This window comes from Dasypus novemcinctus, chromosome 3, assembly GCF_030445035.2.
Source record: "Dasypus novemcinctus isolate mDasNov1 chromosome 3, mDasNov1.1.hap2, whole genome shotgun sequence".
Lineage (NCBI taxonomy): Eukaryota > Metazoa > Chordata > Mammalia > Cingulata > Dasypodidae > Dasypus > Dasypus novemcinctus.
In genome coordinates, this window is record NC_080675.1 from 11,488,791 (window position 1) to 11,515,737 (window position 26,947).

General features: G+C 53.5%; 1 protein-coding gene across 5 annotated transcripts in view; it reads left to right on the top strand.

Moving 5' to 3' along the window:
- SYNE3 (spectrin repeat containing nuclear envelope family member 3) overlaps positions 1 to 26,947 on the top strand; it is a 123,550-nt gene that overhangs the window by 81,682 nt on the left and 14,921 nt on the right. For all 5 annotated transcript variants that reach the window (XM_058292050.2, XM_058292037.2, XM_071213713.1 and 2 more), the window contains exons 9-17: positions 1,946 to 2,128; positions 3,295 to 3,438; positions 4,311 to 4,445; positions 11,036 to 11,197; positions 11,298 to 11,470; positions 11,918 to 12,047; positions 13,539 to 13,697; positions 16,667 to 16,816; positions 17,840 to 17,878. In XM_058292050.2, the coding sequence (XP_058148033.1) occupies positions 1,946 to 2,128; positions 3,295 to 3,438; positions 4,311 to 4,445; positions 11,036 to 11,197; positions 11,298 to 11,470; positions 11,918 to 12,047; positions 13,539 to 13,697; positions 16,667 to 16,816; positions 17,840 to 17,878 (1,275 nt within the window). The remainder of the gene's footprint in view (positions 1 to 1,945; positions 2,129 to 3,294; positions 3,439 to 4,310; positions 4,446 to 11,035; positions 11,198 to 11,297; positions 11,471 to 11,917; positions 12,048 to 13,538; positions 13,698 to 16,666; positions 16,817 to 17,839; positions 17,879 to 26,947) is intronic.

Genomic DNA, 26,947 nt, shown 5'->3' on the forward strand with positions numbered 1-26,947 from the left:
GGGCCCCACACGCGCGGCCCAGGTTCTCGTCCCAGGTTCCACCCTGGATCCTAGTGACAGCTTTGCGAGGCAGGCCAAACGGCTGTATTGTTGTCTCGTGACTGATAAGGAACCCAGGTCCCCGGGAGGGGAAGCCCCCACGTGGCAGGGCCAGCCCTTGACCACAGCCTGGCTGACCACAGCAACCGCCCTGCCCCCCGTCACGACCGCATCGCGGTCCTGTCCTGCCCGGCGCGGCAGCGAGCCAGGTCCAGCCTCCCCGAGGCAGGAGGAGAGGCCCCGGTTCCCGGGTGTTCCAGGGCTCCAGGCAGGCACCTCTGAGCAGGGGCTGGAGCGGGGCCAGGCTTCGGCTCGCTCACGTTTGAGCACCTTGTGCCTTGCCCGCCCCTGTCTGCCGGCCGGTCGGCCTCCCGGGCCAGCGTCCCAGCTGCCAGCCCCGTCGTGTCCATGCTTGGCTCCCTGGTTAAGCTTCAGGTCGGTGGGTGCACCTGCACCTCCACAACCAGTGCTGAGCCCCCAGAGCCCTGCCTGCTGGTTTGAGATCAGCTGAGAAGAGCTGCCTCTTGCGCTCTGGGCCACGTGCTGTTGTGTTCACCACGACCACCCCCTGAGCTGGCTCCTCTTTATCAGTGGGGAAACTGAGGCCCAGAGGGCTTCAGTGACCTGCCCACGGCCTCCCAGCTAGCATGGAGTCCTAACTCATGACTGTGGCTTCCCCGGCCTCAGTGCTTAAGCCCCCTGATCTTGTGTCTGTGCTGGGTGAAGTGGGGATACAGGCAGCCCCACAGTGAGAGGCTTGGCCTGGGTGGCGGTGGTCCAGCTGTGGCAGCTGTGTTTACCTGCCCTTCCTACAGGAGTAACCATCACACTTTGAGGGCAGTCATTGATTGCCACCTCCTCCGAGGAGGCTTCTGTGATTTCCCCCAGCGAGAAGCATCCACCCCTGCCTTCAAGCCACAGCACTTGCTTCACACCCCGCTTAGGGAATGATCGCTGTCTGCCTTGGGTCGCAGTTGCATTCCTGGGCTGGGGTCTTCGTTCTTCCCCTCCCACCCTCTCCCCTTCCAGCTCAGCATCATAACTCAGAGTTCTCAGGAACTTTATCAGGTGAAAATAGAATGGAAGGACTCCAGGCAGCTGCAGATCAGCCCCTGGGCTCCAGGACCCAGGACCCTCCATCAGAGAGGCGGGAGGTGTCGACGCAAAACAGCCGGCCAGGCGGCAGGCGCTTGGCACAGGCTCCAAGAGCTGGAGAGGTTGGGGCAGGCAGAGGCGACAGCAGGTGGGGAAGGGCAGGCTTCCTGGAGGAGGTGGGGCCTCAGCTGTGCCAATGGCACGGGAAGCCAGCTGCCCGTTATGCACAGCTTCTGAGTCTCCTTTAGGCTCGCTTGCCAGGTAAGCGCCTGCATGTCAGGGCTCTGCTTGGGTGTCACCTCCTCTGGGAAGCCTTCCTGAATTCCCGTCCCGGGGCTTAGTTCAGTGTCTTCGCCCCTCTCACTGCCTGGGGGTGGCTCCACCGTGATGGGTGCTGGGGGATCAGTAGGGAAAGATAAAAATGGTTGGGTGTGGGTTTGGCTGCAGTGGGGGGGGGGGGGGTTGGCTGATGGTGCCGTGTCCAGGTGAGAGGCTGAGCGGGGGACCACAGCCGTGGCCCTGGGGCAGGAGAGGAGATGGCTTCCTGGGACACTCGTGAGGTCGAAGCCCCAGGGTTTGGTGATGGGAGGGCTGTGGGGGGTAAGAGGGCACTCAAAGCTGGCCCTGAAAGCCAGGGCCCCCCCCCCCGATGTTCCCACGAGCTGCTTGTGCTCGCTGCTGCTTCAAAAGGCGCCCCCCCCCCCCCCCCCGCCCCGTGCACAGCCACCTGCACAGGTGCGCTCCCCGGCACGTGCCCGAGCGCGGCCCTGCCCGCCGAGAGGGGGCCTGAAGGACGCCTTATCTCCCGCAGGCGGCCCTGGTGGAGAGCACCCGCCTGAAAGAGCAGCTGACGATGCTGCAGCTCCAGGCCGGCCTGCTGGGCAGCGTCCTTGGCCAGGAGGGGGCCGCGGCCTTCCTGGAGCAGATGGCGAGCTCGGGGCGGGAGAGGGACCTGCTCCATAACAGCCTGCTGCAGAGGAAAAGCAAACTTCAGGTGAGTGCCCCCACCGCGCCCGGCCGGGGACCAGGGCCGCCCTTGGGGTCTGTCCTTGTGCCCGCCACCATCTCAGGATCCGCACCCACAAGCTGGGGGGCGGTCATCGTACCTGCCCTCTGGCTGGACCCCCAGCCACCCTCTTCAGTCCCGGGTCTCCACTGGAGTCACACTAAACTATCCTCCCCACAAACCAGGGGAGGCGCAAATAAGAAAAGGCGATTAAAACCCTCGGTAAACTTTGCACCTCCGTGGAGCTGCCAGCTATGACGGGGGACACGTTTCTAAATGATCACATAAAGCAAAGTCTTAAGGCACCATGTGGGCAGTTTATTCTTCTCTGGAACAAATGAAACTTGTTTATCGAGCATCTAATGATGATGATGATGGTAGCTGTGACTCGCGGAGCACTGTCAGCCGGCCAGGCGCCTGACAGTAATTTCACATTCGTGTTCTCATCTAGCCTGAGGGACAACCCTGTGAGGGAGGTACTGTTACTTTCCCCATTTTACACAAGAGGAAACTGAGGCAGGAATGGTCAAGCAGGTGGCTGAGCCAGGGCTCAGCCCAAGCCCATCTAAATCCAGAAGCCTCCATCAGCGGTGCCAGGCCCAGTTCTAGGACCTGGGGAACAAAGAAAGGGCGGCCAGGCCTTCGCTCCCAAAGAACTCAGACTAATGTGGAGAAAAATAGGCAATTACTAGGCAGCATCCACTTGCTCTGAAAGTGTTATTTCCAAGCAAGGTGGGCAAATATTTCTGCAAAGGGTCAGAGAGTAAATGTTGCAGGCCCGAAGGTGTCAGCTGCTATCACTCAACTCTGTCACTGTAGCGTGAAAGCATCTGTAAATGAATGGGTGTGGCTGTGTTCCGATAAAACTTTATTTACAGAAAGCTTGATTTATTTGCTGGGTGGGTAGGGGGATGCAGTTTGCCAGCCCATGTTCTAGAGGGGTGTGGCCAAAGTTATCTGAGGACACCACGGTGCCTTCCACGTCAGGGATCAGGGCAGGCTTCCTGGAGGGGGTGACACCTGCGGGGGGCCCTGAAGGGTGAGTAGGGCCAGGAGAAGGAGGACGAGCATGCCGGTTGCAAGGGAGAGGTCTCGCAACAGGGTGCCTTTGAAGAAACCCCTTCCTGGGAGCGGTGCCCGTTCTGTATCTGCAGAGCTTGCTGGCTCAGCACAAGGACTTCGGGGCAGCTTTCGGGCCCCTGCAGAAGAGGCTCTTGGACCTTCAAGCCAGAGTCCAGGCCGAGAACAGGCTTCGGCGGGACCTTCCCGGAAAGCAGGCCCAGCTCTTGAGGCTGCAGGTAAGGGGTCTGCAGGGTCCTGTCGCCCCTGCTCAGGAGCTCGGCTGTGCCCAGGAGCGGTCCCCCTCCTCCAAGGGTGACTGGCAGAGCCGCTGCTCAAGGCTCAAGGCTGGGATTTGCGTCCTCACTTGACATCTGACCTTTCACGCTCAGCACAACCTCTGCTTATTTGCCAGTCGTTTCCTGGCCTCAGCAGAGCCCTTGGCCCTCGCCAAACGGCTGATTCTTGAGCCTGACAGCATGATAAGCTGCCCTTTCATTTACTCCTCGGTTCCAAAGTCTAATGTTCATATTTGTTTTCAAAAATTGCTTTGCTAAGTGTTCCTAAGGAGCCCAGAGACCTTCTATTAAATAAACCAATTTTGGAATGACACATAAATGTGTGAAAACACAAGTGGGCTGTGAATTGGCTGATGGTTGATAATTACTCGCAGGGTAAGGAGCCTCCTGATTTTTAGAGTGTGATGCAGCTGTTATCTTTTTAAGACCCAAGCACAGCTCATCCAGAAATTGAGGCTGTGGTCTCTGGAAAGCATTTAAGATGGTGCATTTTGGGGCTTTCAAACTAAAACTGGGAAGCAATTCTTCATGACAAGAGCTGGTCATCAAGTGAGAGTCAGGTGTGAGTTTGTCTCCCGAGATGCCGAAGGGTCTTTAGCAAAGCTCGTTTTCATGGGGGCCCAGGCTATTTTCCTCTGGTTTTAAAAATCTCACAACTGCCCCAAGAGTGGGCCCATCAGATGCCCATGTGGTGCAGCTGCTAGAGGGACGGGGGAGCCCGAGGGACGGGGACCCCTGTGAGCTCCCGCCCATCCCACCCGATCAGCCTCTGTGATGGAGAAGCAGAGAAAGACCCCTCCTCCCCTATACAGGGGCTGCAGGAAGAGGGGCTGGACCTGGGGGCGCAGATGGACGCCATGAGGCCGCTGGTTCAGGGGAACCCCAGCCACCAGCACAAAATGGAGCAGCTGTCCTCTGACTGCCAGGCTCTGCAGAGGGCTCTGGAGGTAAGGGGAGCCCGGCCCGAATCCCACGCTCCTGGCCTTGCCCTCTTCCCCCTTTTTAGTTGCTCCCTCCCTGCCTGCCCTTCTGCCTTCATTCATCCATGGTTATTGAGAACCTCCTCTGTGCCAGGCAGCGTCCTGCTCCCCGGCGGTTACCTTCTAAGGGGGTGGATGGACTATTAACCTGCAAACAAGCGAGTGAGTGAATCTACAACTTGATGTTGTGATAAAGGCCAGGAGGCCAAAGAGCAGGTCCGCTGAATCTAGCAACGGCCGGTAGGCGGCGCCCACGTGTTCTGCGTCTGCGGGAGGTTGGAAGGGGAGACCCGGGGCCTGTGCCCTGAGCCTCGGCTGCAGCGCCCTCTAGCGGCCGCCGGGTATTCCAGCGTCCGCACTGGCTTCCCTGCACTCTGGGAACTGGGACTTGAGGCTGGGGGGCACTAAAAGGAGGGCCCAGGCCCTGCCCCCGACCTGGATTCAGAGGCGGCCCTGCGTGCGTGACACATGCTCCCAGGAGGAGAGGACACCGGGCTTTCCAGCAGCCGCAGGTCAAGGAAACTCATAGTCTAAGGCCGTGCTCTCCCTCCGTGAGGAAGCACGCCCTGTTTTTTTTTATTAGAGAAGTTGTAGGTTTAGTGATGCATAATAAAATGCAGAGTTCCCCTATACCTCCCTATAATTAACCCTGCATCATGTGGCACTTTATAAAAATGACAGCACATTCTTATAATTACGCTCTAACTATAGGCCGTCATTTACACTGGGGCTCACTCAGGATTCTATAGTCCTATGTTTTTTAAAATTTTCTATTCTAGTGCCATATATACAACCTAAAATTACCCCCTTTTAACCACATTCAAAGTATGTAATCCAGAGCTGTTAATTACATCCACAGTGTTGTGCTGTCGTCCCCACATCCATGACCAAATCTTCAGAATCTCTGTACATTTTAACTCCCCATTCCCTACCCCCACACCACCCCCTGGTACCCTGTTGTCTCAATTCTGACTCTGAGTTGGCTTGTTATAATTATGTCATGCCAGTGAGGTCTTACTGTAATCGTCCTTTGGGGTCTAGCTTCTTTCACTCCACATGATGTCTTCAGGGCTCATCTATGCTGGCGTATGCATCAGAGCTTCGTTCCTTTTTACAGCTGAATATTATCCCGTTGTACGTGTAACCACATTTTGTTTATCCATTCACCTGTTGATGGACACTTGGAACATGCCCTATTTTAATATTTCTTTTTATGATTTTTAAAATTTTTATTTTTTTTTGGAGGTACTGGGGATTGAACCCAGGACCTCATATGTGGGAAGCAGGTGCTCAACCACTGAGCTACAGCCTCTTCCCTTTTTTTTTTAAAGATTTATATTTTATTTATCGCTCTCCCTCCCCCCCTCCCCCCCAGTTGTCTGCTCTCTGTTCCATTTGCTGTGTATTCTTCTGTGACCACTTCTATTCTTATCAGTGGCATCAGGAATCTGTGTTTCTTTTTGTTGCGTCATCCTGCTGCGTCAGCTCTCCGTGTGTGCGGCACTATTCTTGGGCAGGCTGAACTTTCTTTCATGCTGGGCGGCTCTCCTTACGGGGCGCACTCCTTGTGCGTGGGGCTCCCCTACGCAGGGGACACCCCTGCATGGCAGGGCACTCCTTGCGTGCATCAGCACTGCCCATGGGCCAGCTCCATACGGGTCAAGGAGGCCCGGGGTTTGAACCGCGGACCTCCCATGTGGTAGGCGGACACCCTAACCACTGGGCCAATTCTGCTTCCCTTTCCCATGTTTTAATAACAAATATTTCTGATACCCATTTTACAATCCTGTAGTTCACAGATTATATGTTACCAACCCAAAGACAATTTTTAAAAAATGAATGAAACAGCCCTTCAGTAATGTTAAAGGGAAAAGAAAAGTAATTCATAATAAAATAGTGCCTGGCAATATGAAAATGCTCCATGATGCCACACTGAGGACAAAAACATGGGGTTAGAATGCACCGCTTTATGTGACAGCCACAGTGCTGCGTCAAGCAGCGCATCCACATTGCCTCCAGCGGTGTGCTTTTCTGAAATATGAATGACACCAGGTAAAGTTCTGATCAAACCCAGACTCTCTTCCATCCATTTACATCAGAGATGCATTCCTGGAAAAGCCAGCTGGGACTAAGGCTGCGTTTGTATGATAACTGGAGCACAGCATGGTAAACAAGTCCCCACCTCTGTGGGGAATCTCATGGGCTGTGGGACCCCAGGCAGGGTGGGAGCACCCACTCACTCCCACTGCGTCTTCTGCAATCACCCCCCAACGTGATCGTGATAACCAACCTTCCCTACGTTTCTAGGAAATCGGCACCCCTGTTGGTCTAGGTGACACATAAGTCTGGCTGAACTCATGTAATTCTGTTTAATAAACCAGCAACTAGTGGTCTCAAGGTTAAGGCAAGGGAGGCGAGTAATAGGATCTGCTCCTGCCCTTCAGCAGCTCACAGAAGCAAGAAAGGTCAGCATTAATGATGAGGTAGATGAGTCATTACAATAAGAAGCAGTGTTTACTGAGCATCTACTATGTACTTGGCACTTTGCACCCATTAGCTCTTTAATCCTGATCAAGCCCGCTAAGTATTGTTTCTCTCTCTTTTTTTTTTAAAGATTTATTTATTTATTTCTCTCCCCTTCCCCCCCCCCCAGTTGTCTATCCTCTGTGTCTATTTGCTGTGTGTTCTTCTTTGTCCGCTTCTGTTGTTGTCAGCGGCACGGGAATCTGTGTTTCTTTTTGTTGTGTCGTCTTGTTGTATCAGCTCTCCGTGTGTGCGGCACTATTCTTGGGCAGGCTGCACTTTCGCACTGGGTGGCTCTCCTTACGGGGTGCACTCCTTGCACATGGGGCTCCCTTACGTGGGGACACCCCTGCATGGCAGGGCACTCCTTGCGCGCATCAGCACTGCACATGGGCCAGCTCCACACGGGTCAAGGAGGCCCGGGGTTTGAACCGCGGACCTCCCATGTGGTAGACGGACGCCCTAACCACTGGGCCAAGTCCGCTTCCATGTTTCTCTTTTTTTAAAAAGATGTATTTTAGGTTCCTATGAGCCTCTGGCTGTAACATTTCCACAACAGATTGGTAAATAACCCATCCATCCGTCCACCTGTCCATCTATCCATCCACTCACCCATCTATCCGTCCACCCACCCATCCTTCCATCTATCCTGTAGTCAGTAGAGCCCCTGCTGTTAGGTGCCATGGACTCTGAGATCATGGACAGTTGGCCCATCCTCAGTGAGAGGTGAGATGTGGATGTCCACAAATAACCGTAGCCCAAGGTGGACGTGACACTTGGAGTGAGAGCACAGAGGAGGACGAGATGGTGGAGTTGGGGCAGCCAGGGAGGGTTTCACACTGGAGGTGGCCTTTGAGCTGGACTTGGAGGGACAGGTGGAGTCTGGGCCCGGGCCCGCGGAGGTTGGGACTAGGCTGAAGGGGCTGCAGAGGCGGAGGTTTGGCAGTAGGAGCTCGGGAAGAAAATGGAGATGCTCCGTGTTTGGAAAGCAGGGATTCTTGGCTTGGGTCCTGAAGACCCCAGAGTGGTCACTAAATGCACTGGTCTGGAGTCCAGGGCCCCGGGAGAGTGGAGGCATCGGTACACACATATGCACATTGGGTGCACGTGCACCGTGCATTGCTCTGAGCAGCCTCACCCACCTGGGAAGCAACTCACCTGGATCTCGGGGTGCGTGGATGGAGCACGTAGCAGGCATGCGGTGGGCTGGGGCCAGAATGACAAAGGCCCGTCTGAGTTGATGAGTAAGTGTTCATCCTGCAGGTCTGCCGGAAGCACCTGCTGGATGCCCACCCCCAGAGCGGGTGTTCTTAAAATGAACTCACAGTCAGACCACACACAGGATTGAATAGTAGGAAGACATTTTTGTGTCCCTCCTCCCCCAATTTGAAAAGCAATCACACAAACATTTAAATAAGCAAAAGCATTTTATTAATCATATCTAGTGTTGGCCCATTTACATATATTAATGTAGCATTGTTTCCTGGCTCAGAGTTTCCGCTGATCTGCTTTGTACCAAAAAAAAAGATGATCCTTCAGTTGTGGTTTGCAAAGACATCCTAAGTCCAGGGCACTGCATATGATTCTCTGCTTATTTGAAGGCTTTCACACAAAACTTTTTTTTTTCATCAGTGTGTTTTTAAAAAAAACTTTGTTGGTAAATATAATACAAATACAGAAATCTGCATGCCACAATTTAGTTTACTGAATTATTACAAAGCAAATACCCTGTAATAGTAACCATTTAGCAGCTGGAATCTTGCCAGCCCCCCATGTGCCCTCTTCTGAGCTCCCCACGCTCCCACCCCTCTGAGAGTCCCACTGTCTGTCTTGTGTGGTAATCACTTCCTTACGCCCACACACATGTGCATCCCTAAACGCTGCCTTTCAGCTTTGCCTCTTTTAAAAACACTATATTTTAAGTCCTTTCAAATCTATAGGCTCCTCCTTCATCTCTTTTTTCCCCACTTGCAATTTGTTTGTTGGAGCATCTAGAAGGCTTATCATGTAGCGTTTCCCCCAGCCTGGAGTTTGCCAGCTGCGTCCCTGTGGTGTCGTTTAACATGTTCCTCCTGTCCATCGGAATTGAGCCTGGACGTCCAGTCAGACCCAGCTCAAGTCTTTTGGGCCAGGCTGCTTCATGGGTGGCGTTGCCTTCTGCTGCCAGGCAGCTCGTGAAGTCGTGTCTCTTTTTTGAGGTTGGTAGCAGCTGTTGACAATCAGCACCTAGAGCCGTGGTCCTGTAGGGGCTGCAAAATAGAATTCCAATTCCAGCATACTTCTCTATTTATTGTTTAGATACTTCTTCTCAGAAAATTGCTCCTCCTTTATTATTGTGGTGCTTTGTTGGTGTAAGAAGTTCCAATGCAGCCTTGTCCCACACCACGGATGACCTATGTGTCCCCTCGGGGGGCACCCCCACTCGGAGCTCACTGGTCAGGCGTGGCATGGCTTGACGTTGGTGGTAGCCGGAGGGGCTGGTGGTGGTGGGAGTTCAGAGAAGTGGAGCTTCCAGAATTTGTTTGGGCGCCATCAGCGGTTCGTGGAGGACAGATGGGGTGTCCCCAGGTCCTACAGGGGCTGGCATCCAGCGTCCTCCACCAGTGCTCATGGAACGGAAGGCCACGATGGCCTGGCCGAGCCACGAGGAACCAAGTGGGGACCCCGGAGGAGCGAGGCCCACAGACCCCGGGTGCAGGCTGCCCAATGGGAGTCAGGACGGAGGGGCTGGGAGGGGCTCAGCGTGGCCAGGAGGATGGGGATACAGTGCCCCCTTCCTTTCAGGGGGACGGAGAGCACGGCCTCAACCTCAGAGAGCTGAGCAACAGATTGGCCTGGGAAGGGGGAAAAGCAAGACTTTTAAAAACTGTTTATCGATGTATAATCATATGCAGAAATATGCACAACTACGTGTGCAGCGCGATGGATTTCGGTGAGCTCGATGTGTGCGTGTTGGCAACACGCAGATCGCTTAGCCCCACCTAAGCCCGTCGTGCCCCTGCAGCCCCTGCCCTTTGGTTGGTTTTGCCTGTTTTCATATTTCATGTAAATCGAACCAGACAGAACATTTTCTTTTGTGTCTGGCTTTATCTGTCACTCATACTGCACACGTGGTTTATAGACTGTTCATTCTTTTCCTAAGATATTCCATTGTATGAGCATGCTACAGTTTATTTACCCATTTTATGGTTGATGGGCACTTGGGTAGTTTCCAGTTTGGGGCTATTACAAGCAGCACCCAGGTATGCCTTCTGGGGAGGTGATGTGCACGTTTCCATTGGATCTAAGACGCAGGAGGAAATTGCTGAGTCACAGGGACGCGCGTGCCCAGTTTTCATCGCTATTGACCAGTGGTTTTCCCAACTGGCTGTGCCAGCTTACATTTGCCCAGTGGTAACGAGAGCTCCAGATACCCATAAACTCACCGACACTTGGTGCTTTCTATTTTTTTTTTTAACTTACACTTTAATTCATATAAGGATCTGAGTAAAATCAAACAAAAAAAAATTATCTGATAACAGATGCGAAAAAATATAAACCAATAAAGTGGGACAAAAATAGCAGAAACATGGTTATGGGAAAAATGAGTGGGTATATATATTTTTTTCGAAATTAATATAGTTCTTTATTATTATTTTTTAAATGTTACACCCCCCCCCGACCCCATTCCTCCCACATCAACAACCTCTTTCATCATCTTGGCACATTCATTGCATTTGGTGAATACATTTTGGAGCACTGCTGCACCGCATGGAAATAGTTTACATTGCAGTTTACACTCTTCTCCAGTCCATTCAGTGGGTTATGGCAGGATGTACTTTCTATTATTATAAAAAGATCAATTGGGAGGCATTTTCAACCCGAACTGACCTGATCCCTCACGAGGGCGTGGAGGGAGGCCGGTCCTCTCTGGCGGCTGCTGGGTGGGGACCCCTGGGTGGGGGGCAGCTTGCCCCGGGGCCAGGCAGGTGCATGGGTTGGGGGGTAGCACTCAGGGTCTCTCCCTACACCGCCCCGGGCTGTCTGTGCGGCAGGACCTCACGGATGGGTGCCGGCAGGCCGTGCGGGAGCACTGCGCCTTCAGCCACGAGGTCCAGGGGCTGCGGCAGTGGATGGCTGTGACCACGCAGAAGCTGGAGTCGCTCCAGGGCGACGCGGGCCCGTGGGACGCCGAGTCGCGAGCGGCCGAGGTCGAGGTGAGGTGGCGTCCACCCCAAAGCACCCTCGAGGGGGCCAGAGACATGCCTCCCCCGCCCCGGACCCCACCCCATGCGTGAGTGTCTGTCTGTCCTTCAGAGGCTGGTGGCCGAATTCCCGGAGAAGGAGGCCCAGCTGCCCCTGGTGGAGGCCCGCGGGCAGCTGGTGATGCTGAAGTCCTCCCCGGAGGGGGCCGCCGCGGTCCAGGCGGAGCTGGGGGCGCTGGCCAAGGCGTGGCGGGCCCTGAGGCTGCTGGAGGAAAGCCTGCTGAGGTGAGGGGCCCCCCGTCCTGAGCCCTGTCCCGGGCCACGCCCCCACACCCCGGGTGGGGTGGGGGGGACGGGTCAGGGTCGCGGAGCCGGTGGCTGGGGTCCTGCTGGGTGCCTGGCACCGCCGGGCATCTCCACTCTCTGCCCATCAGCGCTTCTAGCGGGGGCGGTTGGAGCAGGCCACATCCCAGCTTGGAGGGAGCCTCCAGCCCAAGCTGGTTTGGGCCTCAGTTTCTCCACCTGCACCTCCATGGCAGTGCGACTTGGGTCTCCAGTGAGAACGTGGACGTGAACGTGCCTGCAGATGGGGGAGGGCCCTGACGAGGGGTCAGTAGTGAAACCAGAAACGCCCGCCCCCTCGGCCCACGGGGCCCGTCCTCTTCTCCTTTCACCTGGGGAGCCCCTGGCACCTTGCCACGTGGACCCAGCCAAGCCCGCCTCCTTCCTCAGCCTCATCAGAAGCTGGCGGCTGCAGAGCACAGAAGTGGATTCAAGGAAGAAACTGGTTTTCACCAACGACATCCCGAAGTCCGGGTTTGTCATCCGCCCGTTGGAGCCCATTCCCAGGCATCGTCGTCAGGTGAGTCTGTCCGGGGGGGTGGGGGAAGTGTTCAGGGGGAGGGGCCGGATCCCAAGTCAAAGCACCCCCCACCCACCCCGCCGCCCACGGTCCCGTGCTCCGCTGGCTGGGCTTGGTCACGTCACCGACTCGGTTGAGCCTGCCCCGCTGCAGCCGCTGCACAGAGGGGCTCGGGGACCCCACGGCTGCAGAGCCAGGCCCACGGGTCGGGAGGCAGGCACCCCTCAGCCAGCCTGACACCCGCCTCTCAGAAATGCAAAGGGCCACCCTGCAGGGAGGGCCGTCCGGGATGGAAAGCTTCCTGCTGGCTGGCCCCAGAGTGGAAACCAAAGTCACACAAGACAGCTACTTGGGGGGTCATGAGTTGTATTTTGTAAAAAGTACCAACCTAACATCGTGTACCGTCTGTCACTTCCCCCTATTAACTTGCACAAAAGTGAGTCATGTTGAGAAGAAATTCAACCTTGTTCTTCAAAGACACATCAATTCATTTTCCTATTCATTCACTCATCCGAAAAATATTTGTGGAGTATCACTGCGTTCCAAGGACGGTCCTCGGGGCTGGGTGTGACTAAGATGGAAAAGAAACACTGCAGAGCCTCGCAGCACGTAGAATCCCGCTCAGAGCTCGTTAGACTTTATCGTGCGCATGAGGATCTGTTTCAAGTACAGGTGCTGATTCAATAGGTCTGGGGTGGGGCCCAAGACTCTGCATTTCAGCAAGCTCCTGGTTGATGCCTGTGCTGCTTAGAGGAGCAAGGGAGTGGGGAGGCAGGCAACTAAACAAGGCCGTACAGAAACTGTGGTGAGTGCTGGCAGAAGAGCCAGATGGTATGGGAGCTGGTGGCAGAGTGATTGTGGCCCCGTTCTGGACGAGGGACGCCCTCCTGGAAGAAATGAGAGTTCAGCTGAATCCTCCAGGCTGAGTGGGAGTGGGTTAGATGAGTGGAGGGGGACAGGCTTCAGGCAGAGGAGGCTGTGCAAAGGCCCAGAGGTAGAGAGAGTGCAAATGCAGGGGGCCAAGTGATGACTATCAGGCTCAGACTCAAAGAATGGGGTGTCAGGAGCTCCTGAGGCAGGCAGACCGTGAACCTGAGGCTTTCAGGCCATGTCAGGGGTGTGTGAGAAGACACCAGCATGTGTAAGCAGGGGCTTAGCTGAATGCACTTGCATTTTAGACACCGTTGTGGCCACAGAGGCCTGGAGAGGGACAATAGGGCAGAAGGGTGACTATGGTTATAGCCAGCCTGCTGATGGTTGATGGTGACTTCCACTAGCGGACCAGGGAGATGATACCGAGAAAGCCCTTAAATGTGGCTGAGTTGAGTAGGGATTCATTCCTTACCTCCAAGGCCTCTCCCATCACCCTTTGGGCATGCTGCCCTCACCCAGTCTCTCTGCCCTCTGGTGGAATCCCCAGAAACCCCAGAACCCACAGCCAATGGGCTGCTTTTCCCTCTGATGCCTTGGTCATGTCATGCATTCCTGCAGGGAAATCCCTTCCAGGAAGAAGGGAGCCACGAGGATTTCTCCCAGCAGCTGAGGAACTTTGAGCAGTGGTTGCAGGTGGAAAATTCCAAGCTGGTTACAATCATTGCAATGAGAAGTGCCACAGCCCAGGACTTGAGAACCAGAGAAACCAAGCTGCAGGTTTGTTCCCAGAAAAAGGGCCCCCATCGATGTGTTTGTCACCAGGGAGTTATTTAAAAAAAAAAATCACTCTATGCCTTATGACCTGCTCTTGCTTACATCTACTGGTTTTTAAGGGATTCTTTTTGTTTGTTTAAATATTTTAGGAGAACTTTTCTTGTCAGGCATACATTCATTCATTTCTCCAGTCTACTTCTATATTCCCCAACTTGGAAAATATCTCCAATAATCACTGGTCCCCTACATCAGTCAGCTGTTGGTGCGTAACAAACCACTCCAACACTTGGTGTCTTAAATCAGCAGCCATTTATCTAACTCATGATTCTGAAGCTGCACAATTTAGGCTGGGCTCAACCGGGCAGTGATTCCGGTATTTGCTGGGCTTCTTTTGTGCCTGCTGTCAGTTGTAAGTCAGCTGGGTGGCTCTGCTTCTGGGGCTTGGCTTCCTGTTGATGATGAGAATGAATGGACGACACGTCTCTCATCCTTGAGCAGGACAGCATGGGCTTTTGTTCTCATAGAAGAGGCAGGGTCTAAGAACAAGAGAAGCAATTATTCTGAGGGCCTAGGTTAGGAACTGGCACAACATTGATTTCCTTTCCCCCATTTGGTCAAAGGCTCCACCTCTTGATGGGAACATCTGAAAGTCATGTCTCAAAGGGCATGATATGGTCAGGGGTGGGGGGCAGTAGGGGATGGAAGAGTCAGGGCCATTTTTGCGATCCACCTCCCACAACTCCTTTCCCTTCATTCTCACTTCTAATTTGCCCCCAAGGCTTCCTTGATTCCACCTCCTCTCTGTTTTTGGTTTCTGTCCCCTCTTGCTGCCCCATCGTGGTTTCAGTGCTTACCATTTTTTAGCCTTGATTATGGCCATAGTCTCTTAACTGGTCTCTCTTCTTTTCATTGGCCCCCATTCAAGTCATGGCTCACTCTGCAGTCAGAGTGAACCTTCAGAATAACAAATTCGACCGTGTCCTTTCCCTAAGTAAGATCTTTCATATAGAGTTCAAACCCCTGAGTTTATAACACAAGGCCCTTCTCAACCAGGCCCCAGACTATTTCTTGTTTTTTTCTTGTTTTTTGGCAGTTTCACTCTGCTGTGTTAGGGTTTGGGTTTCTTTTAATTTATCCTGCTTGGTTCCTTGAATCTGTGGTTTGGTGTCTTTAAGGAAAATTTTGGAAACTCTTAGCCATTCTTTCTTAAAGTATTGCCTCTGACTTGCTCTCTTCTTTCTTCTGCACTGTCATTTAAACACGTTATTCCTTTTCACTGGGTGCTTTATGTCTCTTCCCCTCTCTTGTGTATATTTCATCCTTTTGTCTCTTCCTGCTACCTTCTGGATACTTTTTTTTTTTTTCTGACCCATCTTCAAGTTTACTAATCCTCTGTTTAGCTGTGTCTCATCTGCTATTAAACTCATCTATTAAGTTCTTAAATTTGGTATTGTATTTATTAATTCTAGATTTTCTGCTTGGTTCTTTTAACCACCTGCTCTGTCACTTTTCATAGCTTCCAGATCCTTGCTGAAAGTTTCCAGCGTATCTTTTAGTTCTTTGAACACAGTAAGCAGAGCCATTTTACAGAATGTATCTAATAATTCCAATAGATCAGATCACTGTAGGAATGTCTCCAATGTATGTTTTTTCTACGATTGCTTGTTCTTGGTACCTTACATGCATGTGGGGCTGCTTTGACTATGTGCTGCACATCGTGTTTAAGAAAATATCCGTAAGAGTAATTTGAGACTTGGGATAATTTCTTCTTCCAGAGAGCATTTTGTTTGCTAGTGCCAGGCAAACGGGGGCATTCTCATTCCAGGACCACTGAATCCAAGTTCAAGGCTGAACCACCAAGATAACTTGAAGATGGGCTGCAAGTTCACGCAAGGTTTGGGTTTCCTTCTGGCTCACCTTGACTCAGAGGGTGAAGCCGTTAGGAATCTCAGCTGAAGGACAATGGCTTAGTGGAGTGTCCCACTCTGCAGGACCCCAGATTTTGACCTTCGTCTCCCTAGCCCACAAGGCTTCCAGAAGCATAGCTGTTTCTCAGTCGTTTCTTCCAGATTATTAAATGTCCTGAGACAAAGGCAGGCCTGAACACGGGGCGTCCTCAAGCCTCTCATCCTTTCCCAGCTTGGGCCTCATATGCCTCACTTTTTTGTTAACCCTTGATGCCTTTTGAATGTTTTTAATATTTTGTTCTCAGTAAGAGGTTTGAACCCAATTATCCCATTGAACATTACCAGGAAGTGCTCCCTGCCTACCTCTCCTGCCTCGTATTTGGTTCACTCCCCACATTTCCTGTCCCCCACCCACCCAACTCCATCCATCCCAGAAGCAACTTTCATTTCCCCAAATTAAGACTCCTTGCTCTTGCAGAGCCCCCGTTCAAGTGGGCTGAGAAGCTAAGCCACCTTCCCCATACCATATAGCCGTAGAATGGAGCAGAGCCAAGATCCAAGGTTCTAAGGTCCTTGGACTTAGAACCTGCATGTACCTGCCACATTTTCTTTCATCTCAGCAGTCTGGAGACTGGGGGAACGGTAGTATACTTTGATGAATATCATCGAACAATCCCTACGGCATTCTGCCAGGTTCAGAAGTACCAGCAAAGAGCTTCAACAACTTTAGTCTTCCTAATGATGATCTTTCTTGTCAAGCCCTTTGGAGGACTTGGGGGCATGGAGGTCCCCGAGTCCAGAAGGCCAGAGTTGGAAGTGACCGTGGAGGCCAGCAGTCCAGCTGCCCTTTCATGCAGGAGTCCATTCCGTGACATTCCGGCTCGGTGGGAGTTGCCCAGCCTTGCCTTGAGTTGGCACGGAAGGAGGCTCCTCTCTCCCTCCTCCCAATGTGCCTCTCTCGGGTAAAATTTGATTGGTTCCGCCTGATCTGCCAGGTGGGGGCCAGCCGGGTGGGGCTGTCTGGGCCATTGGAAAAGTGTGCCATGATGCTGCCCTTGCCCCCAGGAGCTGGAGGCTCGGGTGCCAGAGGGTCAGCGTCTCTTCGAGAGCCTCCTTCGTCTCGGGCCTGCAAGGGCGTCTTCGGACAAGCTGGAGGACCTGCGTTACCGGTGGATGCTGTACAAGTCCAAACTCAAGGACTCCAGCCACCTGCTGGTAGGTGCTGAGGATGAGCGGATCCCCCGGGGAGGGGGCCACGGCCGGGCAAGGTCGCCTGGCCCACCCTCCGCTCTGCCCTGGGCCTCCACGGACCAGCCTGGGGTGACCACCCAGGGTGAGGAGGGGGAGACCTGTGGGTGTCTGGCACTCGGCTTGGCGGTGTCATTTAGCCTTCCTGACCACCGCGTGAGCTGGAGTCCCAGCAACGACATAACTAACCTTCATGGAGCTCTTGCTACCTGCAGAATGAGACGCTGCGTGCACCATCCCATTTCTCTCCTTACGGCAACCTCTGCCAGGGTACCTGCTTCTCTCGAGGGGAGGCCAAACCTCTGAGGAGTTAAAAAAAGCTCACCCAAGGGCACACAGCTAGTAGGTGGCAGAGCCAGCTCTAAAACAGTGCCCGATGTTGTCGGCATGATTTAGGGACATGCCAATTCTGGGTTCGGGAGGCCAGGGATCTGGCCCTAACTGGCCACCAGCTTGCCTTGTGATTTTGAGCAAGCACCTTCCTCTTCTGGGCCTCAGAATAATAATAATAATAATAGATAAACTTTACTGTGCCCTTATAAAGTGCCAGGTCCTCATAGCAGACCTAAAGGAGCTACTTATTCCCTGTGAGTGAATGAGGAAACTGAGGCACGGAGGTTAAGCTTCCGACACTAAAGGGCGGGCTGGCTGGGTTGGTCTCCGGAGCCCTTCGAGCGCCAAGCTCTCCTGGCCCGGAAGCAGCCGAGCCGGCCACTAGATGTCAGCCGAGCCCCGGCCAGGGCCGCTGCCCCCAGCCGCGCTGGCGGGGGCCTTCCCAGACAGGCTCCCACCTGGGCCCGCAGTGTGTTAAAAAGCTCATTAAATCGAATCACCTGCTGGCTCAGCCTGTCCAGATGACCAGAAGTTTTAAAGAAACACTCCCCTGACAAAATGAATATTCCATTACAGGCTCTGCTGGGATTTAAGTTTCACTCACTTCACTTCTTTTTTTTTTTTTTTTCCTTTTCCTCTCCTTCCCTGAAATAACAGACACAGAGTTCTCCAGGGGAGCCAACTGGATTCCAAAAGGTACGGTGTCTGCCATCTGCAACCCGCGGCCCGAGGCCAGGGCGCCTGGGGGGTTGGCGCGCCTGTGACGCGGGGGCAGCCCTCCTGGGCTTTCTGGAAGGTTCCGTGAAGTGTGAGGAGCATTTATGGGGAATCAGCTCACGGATGCACTGTGCTGCGTCCAGGAGTCCTTTGCTCTCCGAAACTCCAGGCTCAGGGGGAACCTGGCAGGCGTGTGCGGGGACCCTGACCTGTATCAGCCCAAACCAGGGCACTCTGCGGGAGGGCGCGAGGATGATCCTAATAGTTACATGATGACAACAGGTGTAAACCAGGACCGTCCCGAGAGAACTGGACCTTTCTGGGCAAATTGGATCATAGTATCAGACAGGGTGCACAAGGCTGCGTGGGGAGCAAGAGGGGAGGGGTGGCCGGACCCCGCAGGCTCTGCTGTCACTCACCCCCACGGAGGAGCGGAGGCGCCGCAGAGAGCGGTGACACTAAGGAGTGACAATGACCATGACTTAGTCTAAATCCTGCCTAAAGCATCTCATCGAATCCTCCATGCACCCCAAGAGGCACTGTTAGTGTTATTACCCCCATTTCACACCGGCGGAAACCGCGGAATGGGAAGATGCAGATGACTTGTTAGACACAGCTCAAGAGTGGCCTGTGACATCTGACGCCAAAGCCCTTGTTTTAACCTTCTACATTGTGCCTTGGAGTTGACTTCCCTGGGCACTGGAAGGTCTGCTCACTTCCAGAAAAGGCTGCGTTTCACACGTCACCACTGCCACCATTTCCAGGGAATACCCTTTCCTTTCCCTGCTGAAGATTAGCTCGTAATTACATGAGCATCTTGCACGTTCTGGCCCATTCCATGGAATCCCTGTTTCCTGGGTGCTTTGTGCCCCAGGATTGCCTCTTGGTGGCCAGTTGGTATCAAGTCTCTCTTCCGCAGGAGAGTAGGTGACCCCTGGACTAGACCAGGCAGTCACGAGACAAAGGCTCCGGCCATCCCCGTGGCCTGGGCAGGTTGCTTGGCCTCTTGGGGCTTACTTTCCCGTCTGTAAAACGGGCCCTTCAACATCTACTTGGTTTCCGTCATGAACGTGTTAACCATTGTATGTGGCAGTAAAAGCGCCTCAGATCACGTAAGGCTCTGACGTCCCCCCAGTCAGAAGAACAAAGAGCCTCTTCATGGACTAGGGAAGGGCCCCAGGGACCAGGGTGGCCCATAGGGCCTGGCCTGGGGACTCGTGGTGGTGTCCAGCAGCCTTCTGTGCCAGCCTTCTGAGCGCCTCCCTGTGTCCCCAGGCCAGAGGCCACGCGGCTGGTGCTTAGCCAGGTCTGCACGTGCCCAGTGCCCCCTGGATGCTTTCGAGGGGTTGGTGTTTGGCTGACAGTGGCCCTCCAAGGCCAGCACAGGCTCCCAGCAGCCCGCGATCACGTGCGTGTTCATCTGCCGCCTCCTCGTTCATTCATGCGTTCATTCATTCTAAGAATACCTCCTGAGCTCCAACATTGGGTCAGGGACTGCTTTAGGCACTTGGGGTACGTCAGTGAGCAAACAAGCAAAGACCCTGCCCTCGCGCATTACGTCCTAGTTGGACTGCCAGAAGATAAGTGCTTACCTATATGGAATGGATCAGTGGTAAGGGCTTTGCAAGAAATTAAAGCAAGGCAAGAGATGGAGACGAGTGGGGGCGAAGTGTTGTTCTAGAAAGGGTGGTCCCTAAGGCCTCTTGGGTGAGCTGCACGTGGACAGACACTTTGAGCCAAGAGCGGGAGCCAGAGTTCTAGGCAGAGGGGATAGCCTGTGCCAAGGCCCTGAGGCAGGAGTGTGCTTGGTGATTTGGAAGAATAGCCAGGGGCCCAGTGTGGCTGGGTCAGAATGGGCAGCAGGGAGGGGAGTTAAAATGTGTGATCCGAGTATAGCCAGGGACTGTGCTGTGTTCACACTGATGGGTGCTTTAGCATACCCAAAGTCATTCTTGGATCCCTTTGTTGAAAGAGTAAGGCTGGATTTAGCTCTGGGACTGAAGCATCCCAATAGCTGGAAAGGACCTCAAGAGAGCCCCTCCATCCTGCCACTTTATATACAGAGAAAGGAGCGGTGGGGTGACTTGCCTGGGTCCATCACATACCATGTAAGCACTTACCCCAGTCCAGAGGCTGGGCCCTGGGGACCAGAGAGGACCGGTGCCCAGCCTCTCCTCCAGGAGCACTCAGTGTGGTGGGCACCCAAGTCTGGAAGCCAGATGGTGGCAGAAGTGTAAGCAGAAGGTTGTGTGGACCCTTCTAGAAGAGGAGGAGCCCTTGCCAGAATTGGCCGGTTGGCGACGCAAACCCCTGCCTTCAGGGCAGGTCTGCTGGGGTTTGGTTTGAAGCTCTCCCCGTGGCAGGGCACCCTCCCAAGCCAGCTTGTGACCCTGAGCAACACCCACGCCCGTGGGACAGAACACCTGTTGAACCAACATTGGTTGAGACCCCACTGAGTTCTGGAATGACTTTGGGGGCTCTGAGGGGATGGAGTTGCAGGGTGAAGGGGTGAATAAGATGCCCATTGGGCTCTCACGGACCTCACAGTCAGGCAGGTGCAGCAAAATGGAAAGGAGTCAGCGCAATGCAGGTGAGAAGGAGGTGACCGAGGCAGGGACGCTGCTGGGTGGACGTGGGGCAGCAGCATGCTTGGCTCAGCTTGAGAGATCCCAAGGGAAGACTGCCGAGGAAGGGTAAATCATGGGGGAGGAGGACTGGCTTGCGCAAAAGCACGGGAGGGTGGCCGTTGAAGCAACCACCAAGAGCGTCGCATGACTGGGACAAAGTGTAAGCTGCGATTTGCAGGCCTTGGGCCCCAAGGAGTTGCACTTAGTTCTTTCCATCCTTTTCTACTCACGGCACCCACAGAAAATGATCGCTTTGCACGGTGCTCTGGAGTAAAGGCTCTAGATTGTGACTTCCCCTGTCCTGGCTGTCCCAGCTGTCCCGGCTGTCCTGAGGCTGGAGGGGTGGCCTGGGTGCACCTGTCCCTCTGTACCTCCTTCTAGGTGGGAAGCTGGGCTTCAAGCCAGAGCTGCTCCAACTTGAGCTGGCATCAGAATCCCCTGGAGGGCTCGTTAAGTCAGCAGGCCGGGCCCACCCCCAGAGTTTCCGAGGCTGCTGGTCCGGGGACCACACTTTAAGAACCACAGCTTTATGCTCTTGGTTTGAATCCAGATTCCACCACTTTGGCAGTCACTTACCCTCAGTTTCCCAAGGGCCCACTGAAGTGATGGTAGGTGTTCTGGTTTGCTACAGCTGCTTAAAGCAGACACCATAAAATGGGTTCCTTTTTTTTTAAGGAGGTACCAGGGATTGAACCCAGGACCTTGTGTAGGTAAAGCAGGCGCTCAGCCACTGAGCTACACCTGCTCCCCGGGTTGGCTTCTAACAGGGAGACTTTATTAGCTTACAGGCTTACAGTTTCAAGGCTGAGAAAAATCTCCAAATCAGTACATCATCAGGTTATGCTTTCTTCCCAAAGACCAGCTGCCGGTGATCATTGACTCCTCTGTCACATGGCCAGGCAGTGGCCGTGTCTGCTCGTCTCCCCCTTTCTTCCAGGTTTTGTTGCTTTCAGCTTCTTGCTTCCATGGCTCTCTCTCTCCCCATTTGAATTTCATTCTCTCATAAAGGACCCAGTAAGAGGACTAAGACACCCTGAATGAGGGGGATCACATCCCAATTTAAGTGAGATCCTACTCACCGAAAGAGCCTGCTTACAGTGGCTCATGCCCACAGGAATGATTAACCCCAAGCACATACCTTTCTGGGGTTCATACAGCTTTAATCCATCACACTAGGCAAAGTTCCTGTTGTAATAACTGGCACGTGGAAGGTTCTCAATCGTCACGTAAATGAGGTCCCCGGAAAGTTCTGCAGCCGCTGAGAGCAGAGGGAGCAGTGATGCTTCCGGGGGAAATCCTCCCTTTGATTTGGTTCTCGTGTTGCTTGGTTGGTTGGGCTGTGTGCCATGCTCATGTGTTGGTGTACACGTGTGTGTGCACAAGCATAGGTGCACGTGGGCGTGTGCACGCCTGTGGGTGTGCTCACTGGAGCAGGTGAGCACACATGCTCAGGGCTGGCAGGGAGAACATAAATGCTGTCTTCTCATACTGTCATCTTGCCAACTTAAAAACATCCCCTGTATTATTTTTTTTCCAAAGGGAAGGAAAAAACCCTGTCCCAAAGCTGATTATTTATGAGCAGTTGGTTCTCTCTCTTGTGCACCATGGAATGGCTCCCACCTGATTGTGCAAACAGAGTAATTAAGATTCATTACATTTGCAGCTCCTACGCACTTGCCAGCGCAGGGCCACCGGGTGGGCTTGCCTGCAGCACAGACGCGTGAGATGGAGCGGCTTTGAAAGCTGCTGATGGGCGTGGGGTCTACACGAGACAGACTTGCAGGTGTGCCTGCAGATTGCCGGCCCTTGCTGTCCCCATCCCGAGGCCGGGTAACTAGACAGTGGTGTTTTATTTCATTGACCGTATTTTATAGAAGTTGAGACGTTTTCCCGTCTCGGGAATGTGGGCATCCCCTTCCCATCTCGCTCTTGGGTTTGCTTCTCTGTGTCACCCAGTTCGCTGACTCTGAATCCGACTTGAAATCTCTTTAAAGGGCAACCTCTGCTCCAGGGTTTGGCCTTCGTTCGTTTTCCTTTGGAGCTCAGCGGTGGTGTAAGCCTGGACTAGCCACCTGCTCCGGGAAGCGCTCTTTGTTTCTGTCTCTCCCCCAGCCCCAAGCCCGAGGTGCCTTGCTTGCCCTTTCTGTGTGCAGGTTTACATCTCTTTCTTCTTGCTCTGCAGGGGTAGGCCCTCGGCACCCCCACTTTATGTGGGTGCTCCTAGCAGATGCTCATCTGGGTTGGGTCTTTTTCCTTTTTCATGGTGTTAAAATAAAGGTGGGGCTTACAGTCCCACTTAGATGGCACAAAATACCATCATACCAAACCCCAGGACACAGGTGCGTTTTCCACACTAAGTGATCATTTTCTCTGGTGGCGACTAGGATTTCATTTAACCCTGACACCCCTGGTCTTTAATGCCCCAGCCACGCCTTCCTTTTTGGTGGAAGGAAAGTGGCCTCTTGGTTCTTTACCTGCAGCATGCGATCAGATCAGGAATAGAGCACAGGGTCATTACTTGACTTTGTACCCCTGAGATGCCCTGTGTCGCTTTGCTCAAATCTGGCTCATCCAGGTCACAGCCAAAGCCCGGGCTCTGCTGGGGCTGTGCCCTCTCTGACCTTCAAAAGGAAAGCGCCAGGGACAGGTCCCCATTGTGTTCCGTCACCCCCAGGCCTGTCTCCATCCATCTGGAGGCCCCGGAGCAACTGGCCGTCACTGATTTAAGAAGGACTTGGTGTTGTCACTTTGGACATCAAAATTCTGAAGCTCATCTTTGACTACTGAATTGCAGAGAAGTGTTACGAACATTGGCTCTTTCTTTTTCTTCATCCTTCCATTGCTCAGCCCACCGGCTGCCCACCCCCCACTCCATGCCCGAAGTCCCCCCAAGTGAGGTAACTAAGCCCCATGAACATGCTTCTGTCCTCCTTGTACTTGACCTCTATCCTCCTTGTACTTGACCTCTGGGCAGCGTTGAACTGAGGACCCCTTCACCCCTCACAGCTGTCCTCGCTGCTCTTCACAGATCCTGGTGCCTCTTTCTTTCTTTTGTTTTACCAGTTCTCAAAATCAGTGTTGATAAAATACCATTATTTAATCTAAAGTCATATTCTAAGCTTTTGGTTTTCTCAATCATCTCTTTTATAGTTTATCCCCCTCGGTCCAGAATTCCATCCATGCTCACATATTGCTTGCAATCGTCGTCTTTGGTCTCCTCTAATCTGGAACTGTTCCTTGGTTTTTCTTAATTTTTTTGACCTTGACATATTTAAAGAGTACAGGGCAGATGTACTGTAGGCTGTCCCTCAATTCTAGGAATCTGTGATTCTTTGGGACCATGCATTTCTGGCAGGAACGTCACAGGGGCGATGCTGTGTCCTCCGTAGTGCTTTGTATTAGGAGGCACAAGGTGTGGGCAGTTCCTTCCTTGCCCACTCCAGGCTGCTGACTCTCCTTTGTCCCCTCCAGGTCAGGGCTCTTCTTCTAGCTTCAGCCCCAAAGGCCCAGCTGCCTGCTAAACACCTACTTGGATGTCCCAGGGACCCCCATACTCAGTATGGCTAAAGTTGGTCTCACCATACCCCCCACTCCCATCTCAGAGAAGAGGCTCACTTGTCACCTGGTTCCCTGAGCTGGGTGCCTCTGGGTCACCCTAGACTCACTGACCTTGGTCCAGTGCAAGACTCAGAGCATGGCCGTGGATGGATCTCAGATGAGGAAGGATGAGGAAAGGGAGGGGAGGGGAAGGGAGGGGAGGGGAGGGGAAGGGAAGGGAAGGCAGCCTCATGCCCACACCTCTTCTTCCAAATGAGGCTCCCTCCTTACTGGAGTAAAGACAAAGCCACCCCTCTCTCAAGTATTACATCTTGAGCTCCTTCTCACCAGCTAACTACGCCACCTCCCAAAAGCCCACTAAATGGCCTCATCTCCCATCCTCTCTGGAACCAGCCAGGCCACAGTTCTGGGGCTGGACCATCCTTTGAGGAGGTCAGGTGGTCCCGCTCTGCCCCAGCCACTGCCATCCCGCCCCTGGGTGGGAGCTACTGCAGCCTCTGGGCCCCACAGAGGTGACTCCTAGGCTGTAATTCAGGGCTCCTGGCACCTGGAACTTAGCAGAAAAGGTCTCTAAGTCAGTCTGGGGCCCATGTCCGCCTCTGAGACTTGCCGGAGCAGTTGTGGAAACGCATTGGGCCCCAGATGCATCTGCCATCCTGGGGCTCTTAAGGGAACCCGGCAAGGGCAGCCAGCCAGCTCTTGGCTTGGCAGCTTCTCAAAGGAACGTTGGGGACTGAACAAATTGCTCAGTGAGAGTCTAATGAGGACGGCCCGGCTTTAACTCCGTGAGGAGAGCCGGCCCCTGCCAGGCCTGGACGTCACCTGGGGTGCTTGGCGCTTGTCTGAGAGCATCTCAGGGGGTGGGGGTTGCGGTCCAGGCCAGCCCTGAGTCCAGCGGTGACAGGGCGCGCCTTCCAAACTCGAGTCCCGCCTCGACACATCCAGGTTCAATGACAACAGAGGCCCGGGTGACTTTTGTTGCGGGTGCTGTTTCTTGTGAGAAGCATCGCATGACGGGCGTGTGGGCCTGGGCTTGAGAGCAGGGATGGGGTCTTGAGCCTGCTGTCCACTCACTGCCCGTGGACCTTGCACTGGCACTGCCCGTGGCCTCAGTGTCTTCCTCCGTAAAGTGGGCGCAGGGGGCCCACCACGCAGAGCTGCTGGAGGAGTTCAGGAAGCTCAAGGACGAGGTGAAGAGCTTGGTCGTGCTGACGGGGGGGGGGGGGGGGGCGGTGCATTGACGAGTAGGGCCCAGACATCCTGGGTGGACCACTGGGCCCGGTGGCGTGGTTCACAGGCAGCGGTGAGTGAGTGTCTCCATGGTCACTGCATGTCCAGGGAGGAGCCCAGGAAGGGAAGGGGCCCCGGGTGATACAGTCATTATTTTATTCATTCAGCAAATAGTTATTGAGCACTGCTGGGGATATAGGAACAAACAAAACTGATGTGGTCCCTGCCTCCACGGGGTCAAGGGGAAGACAGGCTTTATCAGTAATCTGCAGGAGAGCGAGTGCCGTGAGCATGTGTGATGGGGGCTGTTTTGGTTTCACGGCTGGACAGGTGTCTCTGAGGCAGTGACTCACGAGCTGAGATCAGCAGGATCAGCAGGAGCTCATCAGGTGGCCTGGGGAAAGGAGGGAAATAAGTGTTCCTGGCCGAAGGGACAGCTTGTGCAAAGGCCCTGTGGCAGGAGGAAGCAAGGCCGAAGTAGCTGAGAAATGGCATTTGCTTTCTGATGGAGCTGGGAGGTTGGTGGTGCCTGGCCCCAGACATTCCTGGGGGGCTGCTCTGTGGGCCTCATGGGAGCTGCCATGTGCCCCAGCTGCCATGAGATAGAGGAAAAAGGGAATGGGCTTTATTGAGCACCTACTGTGTGTGTTAAACATAACATATGTTGCCTCATTCATCCTTATCACTCTGATAGGCAGGTATCCTTCTCCCTTTTTTCCAGCAGTTGGAGGAACTGAAGCACAGAGAGGCTAGCGACCTGAGCTAGATCACACAGCTAGGGAGTGGTGGAGCCAGAGCTAATCCCCAAACCTTTACTTCTTTTTTTTTTAAAACCACATTCCACCTCATCAATGGCAAAAGATGAAGTAGCATTTACTGTCTAGATAAACGCAACTCTCCTGAACCCCTGAGAATCTGGACTCTCAGGTTTGTGTACAACCTTGAAAGAGACCAACGTTTACTTCCCTATACACCATCTGCTCCCTCCCTCGGCAGCCCTCTGTTTACATATCCTAAAGCACGGGGAGCTTCTCACCCTGAAGAAGCCTCTCTCTCATTGAATTGTTCTGAGTAGAAAACACTTTCCCTGGGGAAACCGAGGCATAGACAGTCCCTGGATATAGGAAAGGCACAGATTGTTGATTTCCTTGATGGGTTCTTAGAAGGTAGCAGTGTAAGCTTTTTTTTTTTTTTAAACACTTGAGAGTCATATTACAGTATGTCTTTTATTTTAAAAGAGTATTTTAGAATTCAGGTTCCTTAAAATGAAGAGAGGATGTGAGCCCTGAGTGAATGTCACTGGTAGGCATCCGGAAGCCTTTGAAGACTATCCCGAATGGAGACTTTTCATTGTAAACACCCTTTGGATCTTTAAAGATGTTTTCCTCAGGGATCATGGCCAAGGCACAACCCCTCAATTAAATAAGCGAAGTGTTAGCTTTGAGAAAGGAGGGGCAAACAGAAATAGGAGACTTGTAAACAAACCTTCCATTTGGGAGACCGTTAATTATAGGTTTTGGTTGTGGGGTAAACCTGGCTGGGAGTGGGCCTATGACATGTTGTCTTGCCCCCTTTCCCTCTCCTGGGTTGTTGATTTGGAATCAGGCAAAGTCAACACTACCCATCAAGGAGT